The 12,988-nt window shown below is 44.8% G+C and overlaps 1 protein-coding gene across 7 annotated transcripts in view; it reads left to right on the plus strand.

Annotated features, from left to right (window-relative positions):
• Window positions 1-2,527: 2,527 nt before the first annotated feature.
• Window positions 2,528-12,988, plus strand: part of CLCC1 (chloride channel CLIC like 1) — a 31,566-nt gene continuing 21,105 nt past the window's right edge. For 3 of the 7 annotated variants that reach the window (XR_016442560.1, XM_090048748.1, XM_090048753.1), the window contains exons 1-5: window positions 2,611-3,026; window positions 4,296-4,436; window positions 7,131-7,241; window positions 11,235-11,345; window positions 12,410-12,631. Coding sequence is in view for 6 of the 7 variants with exons in the window: in XM_090048748.1 (XP_089904874.1) it covers window positions 4,305-4,436; window positions 7,131-7,241; window positions 11,235-11,345; window positions 12,410-12,631 (576 nt within the window). In the remaining variant the exon portion in view is untranslated. The other 4 variants (XM_090048749.1, XM_090048750.1, XM_090048751.1 and 1 more) reach the window with 4 other exon arrangements.

Genomic DNA, 12,988 nt, shown 5'->3' on the forward strand with positions numbered 1-12,988 from the left:
TAATAACTTCCCATTTGTAGACAACACTTTGAAGCAGGTTAAATGCCTTTTGCATTGCTGTTTGCACATTTGGTGGCATATTCCACATTAATTCCAGCCGCTGTAGCACTTTCGGTGGCATAACGTGCCTTAAATTACTTTGGGATGCAGCAAATGACTTTGGGGCACTGCAAAGTAAAACACCCCTGAGGAGTTTTAGTTTCTAAACCCTACAGCCATGGAGGGAAGCACTGGGCCCCATGCAACTCAGGGTCTCTGCAGGCAGCCCAGCAGCAGCCCAAGAAGGCAGGCTCCACAGAAGGGGACAAAAAAGCCTGATCTTTTATTTTCTTCCCCCACTGGAGCCTGCCTGAGCTGTGCAGGGGCCCGGTGCTTTCCTCCACAGCTGTCATGCCTCCTGGGACTACCAGGGCTGGGTGTTTTGCAGGGGGGTGCTGCCAACGCTGCAGAGGGAAGAACCAGTTTCCCCCCTGCAGCTCAGCTCTGCCTGCCAGCAGCTTGCTCTCCCCTCCCTGCTGCTGGAGAGGCAGGTAAGGATCAGACTCTGACACGGGTGTACATGACATAGGGGTTTACTTTGCCTAAAATGAAGCGGTGTTTTTAAAAAAAATACCGCTTCAATGTACGGAGAATTAAACCCACGTGCCGCATATAAACTGCCCTTTATGAGCAAAGAAGATTGCCTTCACTGACACATGATCATGAAGGATCTGTAACCTTTTCACTAATGTACACATAATATTAAATAACTGGCTGGCTCTATAATAGTGAAGCATTGGCTTTCCTATAAAGCAATGGTGCTCAACCTTGTGGCCCCATGGGCCAGCGAGGTGGTGTGTGGGGTCAGTCCACAGGCCAGATCAGTCCCTGCGTAGCCTCCACCTGCCCCTGCATGCCCAAATTGGCATAATATATATACCAATAATGCTACCTATACATATGTGCCTACAATGCTATTACTACTCCCCCACTGCCAAACTTGTGGGCCCATGCGGAGTCCCGTGGGTCAGATGATATTGCTCCAGAGGCCATATTTGGCCCCTGGGCTGAGAATTGTAGGTCACTCCTTGAGGCACAACACTAAATGCGAAGCAGTTCCTCTGACTGGCAAGCAGTGTGTTCTCTGAAGGGTCCTTGAACGCTATGAATTGTCACTACCTAATGAAGTTGTTTTAAAATAAAGGGATGGGGATCCAAAGGCTCACGTCCTTTTGCTCTTAAAGCAAGTGCTCTTTCAGCTACCTGTGGGTGTGGCCTTTAGACACTTTACATCAAAATGATTGAGGTTACCGTACCACGTTGAGGGAAAAGTGTCTTGCCCTCAGAAGAGAGCAGAGGAATGGAAAGGAGAAGAATCCCAGCCTACTGTCATACAGAAAGCCGCACATCTTCTGATGACTGGTCTGTAGTTCAAAAATTGCAGTCCTTGGGCGTTTTTCATATGCTCCAGGCCTGGGATGCTTTAATGAAAGCGCCTCTGACATCTCCATACTTCAAAATGGCAGGGGGGTGCTTTAAAGCTCATTGAAGGAGCTGTAGCTAAAGTACTCCCCCCCCCCCACACTCCCATTTTGGAGCACAGGGATGCTGATGCACAAGACTGTTGGAGGTGCGCTAATTAGCATGCTCCAGCAGATGAATTAATTGAGTCTGCCTCCACTACAGGCAGTCCTTGGACTTAAGAAGCGGTTTTCAAGAACCAATTGTCATAAGTCAAAACATTGCAACTTGGAACCGATTTTCCCATAGGATTGTTTTCTGAACCGAGGCCTGAGACCCTATTTTCACAAAAATAACCCAGAATGTTGTACTCAATCAATTATGGATGAGTAGTATAGCTACATTAATGTACGTATATTTTAAATAACAATCATACGGATTTGGAAGGACTGCTTTGAGATGACTTTGCTGGACTTTTTGAAGGGCTCTTGGCTGCAGCTTTTTCTGGAGTCTTGTCTGGTTTCTTAGTGTCCAGGGAAGTTTGGACAGATGTTCCCAGGGAGACAGGTGACGCAGCAAGTGTTCACTGGCGTGGCGCTGCATCAGATGAAGTGCTGTAAAGTCGAAACTGACATCAGGGTGTCAATTTATAAGTGTCCTCACTACCTTCGTTGCAACTCAAGATGTTATAAGTCGAGGCCTCTCTGTATTGTACTTACAGCGCAGGGGATCAGTCTCCCCCATACACCTCAAGCTGCTTCCCTGAGCAGTAACAGCACCGACCCCGTGGGGGTACTGCCTCCAGGGGCACAAGCCCCTGCCGAGGGCATGTTAATTAGCTCTGTCCTAGCCCCGCCCCGAGTCCAGAGAGGCAGCCTGTAGCGGAGCAACGGACAGCGGGGACTCCCTTAAGCGCACCTTGCCAGCAGCTCACGGCAGAGCCCAGCAGCCAGCGATCGCTGCCCGCGCGAGGCCGAGCCAGTCCGACGCCACCTGCAGAGCGGGCCCGGGTGAATTGGCGGGAAGGGCGGGGTGAGGGCCCGGCGCTCCACGGCCCCGCCCCGCCCCGCCCCATTGGCTGCCCGTCGTCACGTGCTTGGGGAGCAGACGAGAGGCGCTGAGGCGGCTGTGTCAGTTGTCTCAGTCGGAGCCGCAGGGTGGTAGGTGCGCATCCACGTCCCCTACCGCAGGCTTCCGCGGAGCCGGGCGGCGGTCTGGGAGCTCGGCGCTCATCGCGCCGGCAGGGGGTGGGGGAGCCGGCCGAGGGGGTCGCTCCCGGTCAGCGTTGTTATGGCACCGCCTATCGCCAAAGGGGGCGGTGTCAGCTCCCACCTCGAGGTCTCCTCCCTCGGCCTGAGGGCCCTGCTCTGCGCGTTCGGGACGGGCCCGATTTCGCCACGGGAAGCACGCCCTGGAGCGCCCCTCCGCCCAGCGAGCCGTGATGGGTCTGGTCCCGCTTTCTTACCAGTAAAGATTCAGACGCCCAGTTGCACTTTGGCTCCACAGCTGTAATCTTGGGGTGGGGCTGGGAGTTTAAAGAACGTATCTGAAACCTTTCCCAGCTGTGTTTCTGGGTTGGTAAACAGGTAGGAGAAAGAGCAGTTCGCTCCTATTTAAAATTATTGGGAAGTGATTGGTTGCTAAAGGAAAAGATGTTTGACTCTGTTATGGTCTGTTAAATGCTGCTTCTCGACAGGCCAGAGCTCCCTGTTACAGCTATGGCAAATGTCAGGGAAGAAACATGGACTGGCAGGGGCACGAGAAGTCACAGCTACTTAACCTTGAAATACTTGGTAAAATTGTGGTCGTGTTCCTCTTCTTTCGTATCAGCAATTCAGTTGGAACTAGGAAGCCACTTGCATGAACAAAGACTGCCTGTGTGAGCTGGATCCTGAGAAACAGAACATCTGTGACCAGCGTTAGTTGTATTGGGTGCCTGCACATGTGCATGGAGCCTGCTCTGATGCTTTGCATGGGAGCAGACTCAATTAATTGAGATTACTGGAGCAAGGAAATCAACATGCTCCAGCAGACTCTGGCATCACTTGTATCAGTATGCCTGTGCTGAAAAATGGTGATGGGGAGCTTTAAAGCTCATTCAGCCAGTTTTAGTCCAAAATGCCCTGCCACCATTTTTCAGCCTGGGTGCTGATGCACATGATGCTCCAGGCATGTTAATTAGCACAGCTGTCAGAGCTTTGCTAATTAAAGTTCCCCCACACCTCCCAGAGCACATGTCTAAATGCCCACATGGTGCCTGCGCATGAGTGTGGAGGCTGCTCCAATGTACTGGAATTTCAGTGCATTGGAGCACTCAATTAACCAAGTCTGCTGAAGCCTAGCAATTGCTACACTCCAGCAGCCTCCTGCGTCTCCTGTATCAGTGTCCCCATGCTTAAAAATGGTGGCCGTGGCTCTTGAACTAAAGCTCATTGGACGATGATAGATCATTTTTAAGCATGGGGATGCTGATACAGGTGGCTCTTAGGAAATCAAAATCTAGTCATTTATGACTTGATCCATGTATTTGCTTTAATCCTGATGTCAAAAGAAGTGTTGCTTGGATTAAGTAAGATATAGTGATGGTTTTTGAACTGCATCTTGTATCTGGCAACTTTGGACTCTACACACACAAATCTCTATGTTCTTGGCCAGTAATTCTAACCAAATGGCATAATGGGATAAACTGATACTGTTGAAAACAGGTATGAATGATTTATTTTCTTAAAGTGAAAATAACAGTTATTTAGACAAACGGAGATTAATTTGCTGTGGGAATAAGTTATATACTTGATGCTAAACCAACATTTTTATTTACTTATTTATTTAATTACACTTGTGGATATTTGTTTTAGTGATACAAGATGCACCTTCCTTTGGTACTGTGCACAGCTCTGCTGATAGGAAGTGGCAGTGCTCAGGATGATGATTGGATTGACCCCACAGATATGCTCAATTATGATGCAGCTTCAATGAGCATGCGAAGACCTAACAAGGCAAGTGCAAAAAAGGCAAAAAATGTGTGTGCGTAAAACAATAAACTTGTTGGAAGAATAAAGTTAGGAAATGGAAAAGTTAGAGTTTTCTCTAGAATCTTAACTTTTCCTCTTTGTATGAAATTTCATCTTCATACAGTTTTCAATTGCATGTTCATATTCTGTTTTTACCCTGGACCCCTACCTCATTCTAAGCCCAAAATGGTCCTTTCCTGTGGTTGAATCAGGGCTGTATGATGTAAAAACCTGTTTTGTGTTGGACCTTTCCTTTATTATTTTGCAGAAGGTGGAAGTCTTAGAGTGAATGTGAGGCATAGTCTCATGGTTAAGGTAGTTGAATTGTATCCTGGAGAGCTGCCTTCTAAGCCTGTCTCTCCCAGAGCATCCCTAGGTGATATAGACCTGGGGTGGCCAACCTGTGCCATGTGTGCCCTAAAGTGACATGGACAGCATCTGTGTGTATGATATAAGGAGGAGACAGCACAGTGTCACATACAGCACGGAGCAGAAAGCAATGCATCGGATCTAGCAGGGAGTACAGGGGAATGAGCAGAAAGCAGAGTAGTGTATTGGGCCGGGGAAGGGCATCAGAATAGCACTCGGGGAGAGTGCAGAGCTAATTTATGATGCACCTTCCAAAAAGGTTGGCCCCTCTGATGCAGGAAGATCAAGTCAATCATTTTTTTTTTCCCATTGTTTATATGTTCTTCGCAAGGACTATGAGCTCTAATTTTTTTTTCAGAAGCAGTGAGCCCTTGCTGTAACTGAAATTAGTGGGAGTTTTAAATATTTGAAGTTCCACGTAATGCATATCATTTCTATGTTGGCAGAAACTTCATATTACAATGCTTATAAATATGAAAATATGCTTGTAATAAATTAATATTTGTATTTAATTAAGAAGGCTGTTGGTTCTGAATATGCATCTTGAAGGACATTTTATAAAGAAGCATTGGGATTTATGTCAAACACTGCAAAATCTTAGCAGCGAGGTGGTACTATCACTTAACTTGGAAGTCTTCAAGAGGAGGCTTGATGGTCACCTGGCTGGGGTCATCTGACCTCAGTCCTCTTTCCTGCCAGGGGCAGGGGGTTGGACACAATGATCCATCGGGTCCCTTCCGACTCAATAATCTATGAATCTGTGAATGCTTCTGCAGAGCCTGCAGCATGAAACTTCATTCCGAATAGTATTTGTATGAGGCTATTGATTCCTGTAGACTTGCACCTGCTTGTTCCATGGCTGCATTTGGCTCAGACCCCTTCTACCTGTGCAGGGAAAGGTGCAGTGGGATCTAACACTTGATCTACGCAGTCGCAGCTCCTGTCATGGACATGGTGGATTGCCATCGTGCCTTATCATCAGTGCAGGGGGAGCCTGCTTCTGCAGCTGAGAAGGCTTGCAGCAGGGGCAGTGTCCGGAATGCTGCCTCCACTGTAAACGTTGTCAGCTGTGGAACTCACAGCAGGGACTGTGGGAGACTGCTGCCACTGCTGCAAGCCTTGTGAGGTGTGGGGCTTGAAGTGGCAGCATTTTTCCACGCATTTCCCCCATGCGAGCCTTGCAACCTGTATGGGCTGTGGGTCTTGCAGCAGGAGCAGTGCAGGGAAATGCTGTAGCTGCTGCAAACCCAGCACCTCATTTGGCTTGCAAGCAGGGGCAGTGTTCTCCCTGCTGTGAACCCTGCAGGTGTGTTGGCTATGGGACCTGCAGCAGCATGGGGGAACACTGCTGCTTCTGTGAGCCCTGCACCCCAGGACACTTGCAGTAGCGTTCTTCCCACTGTGAGCCCCACAGGTGAAGCCACAGCCCCAGCTACGAGCTTTGTCAGCTGCAGGGCTGGCAGCAGATGATTTGCCCTTGTGTCTGGGAGCCACTCAAGTGATGGGGCTCCCAGCCACAGAGGAGCACTTGGCCAGATGTTCAATTAACTTTGCAGCTTGTTCTAATCATGCTATTATGACACATCTTTTGTGGAATAATGTTGTAGCTTATTGCTTGTTTTACCTTTAATTGCTTGAATATGTAGCTGGGTCACAGCTTACAGTGCGATTACCTAGTTCAGTGGTTCCCAACCTTTTTTCTGCAACCCACTGCTGAGAGCAGAGCGCAGCATTGTTGGGGCTGGGAGAGCTCCCGGCACGCGGTGCGGCTTGTCCTTTGTGTGCAGCGCCACCAGCATTGCCCCTGCAACCCTCATTTGGGAACTGCTGATGTAGTTGATCATGCTTTAAGTTTGTTGTGTAGTAGGGCTTTAGTGCATGTTAGATGTTTGGAGTTTTGTGTTTTTTTTTGAGGAACCTTTTCAGTACATATACCTGTTTGCCTATAAAAACAGAAAAGAGAGAGTGCAAAAAGAGCTCCAGTGAAGGAATCTATACAATTAATAAATGTGATGCTTAAGGAATGGTTGTGAGAGATTATAGAGACAGCATGAAACCAGTTTGAGGTGGAGAGAGAGGAAGCAAAGGGAACAGTAGAGAGAGCATGGGAAGGAACACTGAAAGACTGAATTGAATGAACATTATAATAAGAACATTGTTCAGTTGCTTTAGCTCCTTTAGCATTCCTGTGTTTCACATCCCATTGACTATCCAGTACATTGGTGAATGAAAGGGCAGGATTATTTTACATTTACTAAAACTTATCTGTAACTAGATTATAAAGGAATGCATAATTCTTTTTAACAACAGGTAAACGATGATGAGTCTGAGACCGAGAAGACAGCGAATGCTGATGAGAGCACTGCAAGCCAAGAGGACTCACAGGGTTGTCAAAGAACAGTGGAATCCCTAATGCAACAGGTTTGTTTTGAGTTTCAAAGTGTTTTGGTTTTTTTTTATCTTTTTTCTTTTTTCTTTTTTTTTTTTTTTTTTTTTCCTTTGGAAGTTTCCTCCAAAAATTTCCTGTGGTGTCCCATGATAACCTCTTAGCAAAACTGACTAACTGCGGCCTTGACCTTACTACAATCCACTGGCTGGGAAATTGGCTCCGTGCTAGGACCCAGAGGGTGGTGGTTCACAGAAATCAATCGTCGTGGTGCCCTGTTACCAGTGGGGTCCCCCAAGGCTCTGTCCTTGGGCCTACGCTATTCAACATCTTCATTAATGATGTGGATATGGGTATCGGAAGCAGACTGGCCAAGTTCTCCGACGACACCAAACTCTGGGGTAAAGTGTCCACACCTGAGGACAGGAGGGTGATCCAGGCTGACCTTGACAGGCTCAGGAAATGGGCGGATGAGAACCTGATGGTGTTTAACACTGAAAAATGCAAGTTTCTCTACCTTGGGAAGAAAAACCTGAAGCACGCTTATAGGCTTGGCAGCGCTATGCTGGATAGCACTACAGGTGAAAGGGACTCGGGGGTTATGGTTGACCACAAGATGAGCATGAGCCTTCAATGTGATGCTGCAGCTAATAAAGCGACCAAAACGCTGGCTTGCATCCATGGATGCTTCTCAAGCAAATCCCAAGACATCATTCTCCTGTTGTACTCGGCCTTGATGAGGCTGCAGCTGGAGTACTGCATTCAGTTTTGGGCTCCACAATTCAGAAAGGATGTGGAAAGGCTTGAGAGAGTGCAGAGAAGAGCTACATGCATAATCAAGGATCAGGAAAACGGACCTTATGATGACAGGCTGAGAGCCATGGGACTCTTCAGACTGGAAAAGCGCAGGCTCAGGGGTGAACTGGTAGCTGCCTACAAGTTTATCAGGGGTGCTCACCAGGACCTGAGGGAACATCTGTTCACCAGAGCGCCTGAAGGGATGACAAGGTCAAATGGTCACAAACTCCTCCATGATCGCTTCAGGCTGGACATAAGGAAGAACTTCTTTACTGTCCAAGCCCCCCAGATTTGGAATAGGCTGCCACCAGAGGTGGTTCAAGCACCCACTTTGAACATCCTTCAAGAGACATTTGGATGTTTATCTTGCTGGGATCCTAGGATCCCTGCTGACTTCCTGTCCCTGGGGTAGGGGGCTGGACTCTGAGGTCCCTTCCAGCCCTAATGTCTATGAAATCCTCCATAATGTCAGCAAAGATGAGTCAGAGCAGGTAGATTAGTAGGTTATTAGTTTTGAAGCTTAGATAATGAAATAAAGCATTTTTTGTGAAGAAGTACTTACTGTTTTGGTCTCTTAATTTGATTTATGATCTCTGGATTGCCATGTATTGTCAGGGGGAAACTTTGTCTCATTTTAAAAGGACAATGAGAAGAAATTTGTGTACAATATAAATAAAGCGTACATGTATTTAAAGATTGTCGCACATACAACAGAATGTGAAATGCTTGCATAAATATTTGAACTTTAATGGAAGAACAGATTTTTGACTGGCATTAAATGTTTCCTTTCAGTATTAGCAATCAAAACAAGTATTTGAGAATCAGGTAGTTAAACTCACTTGTCTCTGTTCCGTCGCTTGTCTCTAGTCCGTCATCCAAATTATGGTTAGAGATTCAAGTATCTTATAATTGCTCTGTCAAAGGGCTTGTCTGGGTTGCAAGCCTTCTGTCAGTAGCTAGCAGTTGCCTCTGACTGCCGCATGTGCCATTTGTGTTGGCATGGTGCACAGCAGATGCTGGGAGGCATTGGTAGTTAAGGGGGTGCTGGTAATCAGGATAAAGTGCCAGGGGTGCTTAAAGCAACTTTGGTTGTTGGCAACAGAAGCTTTCTGTCTCTCGGTGGTCTGGGGCTACATTGCTTGCAGAACAGCCCAAGTAATGTTGGAGACCTGTCTTGGTTTGTTTAGACTGGCTGTGATGCGCTACTGCCGAGCATGTTATCCCCCTGCTGCTCTCCAAACATGAAAGTACAGCAGTGAGGCTGCTCTAGGCTTGTCCCCAGTGACTCCATTCAAATATGCTGGAAGCTGACTTCATACGTACTTCAAGGGGACACCCTCAGCATCTTTGTAGGCATACATTCAGATTTGAAGCATGCCTGCAGGTGCCACTGTATGGAGATATTTCAATAGTAGTGCCTTGCTGCTACGGTAAAGACATGCCCTTTGTCTCTGGAAGAGCCTAGAATGGGGAAGTTTAGGTCCCTCACCTCCACCGACTGACACTTCTTTACAGTACAGTACCTCTTGGATAACCAGCACACAATTCTCTCTGTCTGTCTCTGTCTCTCTCTATCTTTTGTGCTCCCGTTTGCTGCCACTGCTGCCTTTCTGCTGCCGCAAACCCCCTGAGGCCCTGATCCCTGCTGCTGCAGCCAGCGAGTGCAGAACTTTTTTTTTTTCTTTTTTGAAGTGTCAGGCATCTGGGGCTGGGTGGGGGATGCAGCCATGGGGGCTTCTCTCATGGCTCCCCCTGCCTGGGGAGAGGCAGGCACAGCCAGAAGAGCTGTGGGAAAACATGCAGCCACCTGGCTGTGCCTGCCTGTCCCTGGCCGATCCGAATCTTTTTCGAATCGATTCAGAGGCTTTGGATTTGATTTGGACCCTTTAATGGGTCTCTCAATTTGATTTGGATTTGGACATTCATCTGCTGATTTGGGCTAGGTCTCCTCCGAATCGAGATTCAGCAACCAAAGCTTCATGGTGGTGGGGTGTTAGCCTGAGGTTGTGTGTTTAGCCTGAGGTTTGAATGAATAAACTGTACTATCGGAGAGTCAGTGTTTGTACTTTGCAGCTCGCTTTGGTGCTATCATCTTTAGGCTTTTGTAGATTTTTTAGAATGCTGACTTGTAGAATTTCTGCAGATTGTCCTTTCAATTCTCCCGGTTTTTTAAAATCTTATTTTGAAACGGAGTTAGTTTCTGGATTTTGCAACTATCAGGCTATTTAGAAGTTTTCCTTTTTTAAAGCAAAATCTAGACTCTGATAATGTGATTAGAAATATTATTGTTATTACTATTTAGCTATAGATTTGTATCCTGCCCTATCTAGAAAGGCTCAGAGCAGCTTTTAGTAAATGACAACCCCTAGATATGAAACAACAGTAGAGTCATCTGACTTGTCACAGGTCCTGGAAGAGAAAGGGCTTTCAGGTGCCAAATCCAACTATATTTGTTGTATTAACATAGTTCAGAAAATGGGACTTCTACCCACAGATCCAGTCCTAGAGCATTTGAAACATGACTCTGCCCGCAGAGGGACAAGAGTTAGGCTTTTGACTGCTTAAAACTGAGACATTTGAAAATTTCCCTAGTAGGTGCTGCTGTTCTCCCCAAAACGGCAAATTATTAGTAGGCTACATTAGTCAGATGAAAACAGGTGTTCATTTTGTTTGTTGTAGTAAATTGTACTTAAGCAGGTTTGTTGTATTGCTGTGAGTTTTTAGGATAAGGTTAGGATCTGATTCTGACCCTTCAGATTGTGATATCAAATACTGCATTGATCAGAAACAAAAGAGGGAGATAAAATGTTCCATACACATTACATATTTATAAATAAAAATACACACATATAATAGATTTATGAAAACAGAAGTTGCAGCATTTTCTACAGACTTCTTTTCACAAAAATACAGATTTGGCAGTGGTGTGCAGATAAATGAAATGGGTACAATGGAAAAATACTGTGTAAAGTCCTTGATATTTAGCTTTGAATGTAGATCTATTTGAATCTAATCTATTTAGCTTTGAATCTGTGGAAAATATGAAAACAATTGTTCTTGAAGTCCTTGGTATGATTTTGTCTGATTATAGTAGCTGTAACAGGCTAATATTGGGAAACTTATCTTTATCAGTGTAGGGTACTAGTATCTTATAATGTTATTGATAATCTCATACTAAAATTTAATGTTACTGGTGGAAGACGGTAATCTATAATGTTTTGTTGTTGTAGATTGAGGACTATAAGAAGAAGGAGAAGACCAACTCGTATGAAAGCAGCAGCATTCATATTTTTAGGCGTTACTTGAATAAAATTCTAAATGAAATTAGAAAACTTGGTTTTGTGAGTATTTTGCTAATAAAATAGTATTTTGTACTGCAATTGCCATTATTACCAATCAGAGTGACTTAAGTATTCCCCTTACAATAAATGAGACTGCAGTAAAAAGTCATTTTTATAGATTATTGTAATACGGTTGAGGTAAAGGAAATAAAACTATTCCTACAATATTGTAATTTCAGTTCCAGTGATGGAAAAGTAGGTAGGTTTTGCCGCCTAGAGAAGAGCTTGTCCCTCTGCCCCCACAGTATAGGGAGCATTACTGAAGTTCAGAATCCAATGTGTTTTATGAAATATTGTATGTACAGTAATGCACTACCCAGACTATGGGTATGCTAACTGGATCTCAAGAAACGAGTTCTTGTCAGTCTTTTTCATTTGACCATTTTTTAACATATATTTTTTGAGCTTGCATAAAACAGGATTACTTAGTCTCATTCTCACCTTTTTGGTTATTACTTTTTCCCCATTGCAGCAGAGAGTTTTTCCTTAAGTATAAGTTAAATGATGAGCACTACAGGACTAGAAATGGAATGTACTATAAAATTTTCCATGTTTCAATACTAAAATTGTCACTGGTAAACGAGACAGTTTCTGTCTAAATCCTTCCTGCTACATTTTGGACTCCATTCTGTTTTAGAACAGATGACTTACTACTGTCTGCTAGTAGGGAGATTTGCTGGTATCCTAACAAAACATAAAGAGGTTCTGCTTTTGTTTTTCATGTATTTTGGAAGAAAATTTCAAAGTATACGATTTACTTGTCAACTTCCAGTTTTTTGGATGCAAAAAAATAAACAAAAAGGCTACAAAAACTATAGATCTCAAATATAGCCTTACTCTAGTTGCCTGACCCATACAGGAAGATCTTTTAACCACTTATAATTAGGACTCTGTTGAAAGTCCACATGGAAACCGGGTCCTACTTCCACAAGTCTGATTGCATAATGGTGAAAGGTTCATTTAATATTTAATATCTAACGCTTCATATTCTTACTTGTTTTTGTATAGATTTCCTATTGAAAATAGATTTGATTAATCATGGTTTTGTATTGCTTTCTTTTTAGCCTAATGAAAATACTGGTAGCATGCATTATGATTCTGAGATTGTCCTTACAAAACAAACTCTTTTAGAGATCGAAAAGTTTCTCAATGAAGAGGACTTGCAACCTGCTGCTTTGGATGATGCCCTTAATGATATGCAGACTAATTTTAAGCATCATGATTATGAGGCTTGGAAATGGAGGTTTGAGGATGCATTTGGAGTTTGTCCATATGATATCTTTATGGTAAGAGACATTATCATTTGGCTTATCTGATTTCTCTCTACTTTTTGAATCCCTTTAGGAAGCAGCTTTTTGAACTCTCCACTTCTGCTGATCTTTTTTGTATTCTGTCTCTTGTCCAACCAGATATTGTAGTCTTGCTAACTGGAATCCATTTTAACTTTTTATTAGGGCCCAGAATACACAAAGTCTGTAAGGATTCAGAGTTCCCATGGACTGAGCAGTTTAGACTCTGCTTGTGTACCCTTATGCGGGGGTTAGTCTGAACACTAATACTGAGAAGTGGGGAGGGCAGAAGGTAAGGAGGCCACCTGGCCCCCGCCCCCACTTTCTCTGTTGTAGCAAGAGGGAGGTAGGGAA

Source organism: Crocodylus siamensis, chromosome 5, assembly GCF_052110815.1.
Source record: "Crocodylus siamensis isolate JL-2025a chromosome 5, ASM5211081v1, whole genome shotgun sequence".
Classification (NCBI taxonomy): Eukaryota; Metazoa; Chordata; order Crocodylia; family Crocodylidae; genus Crocodylus; species Crocodylus siamensis.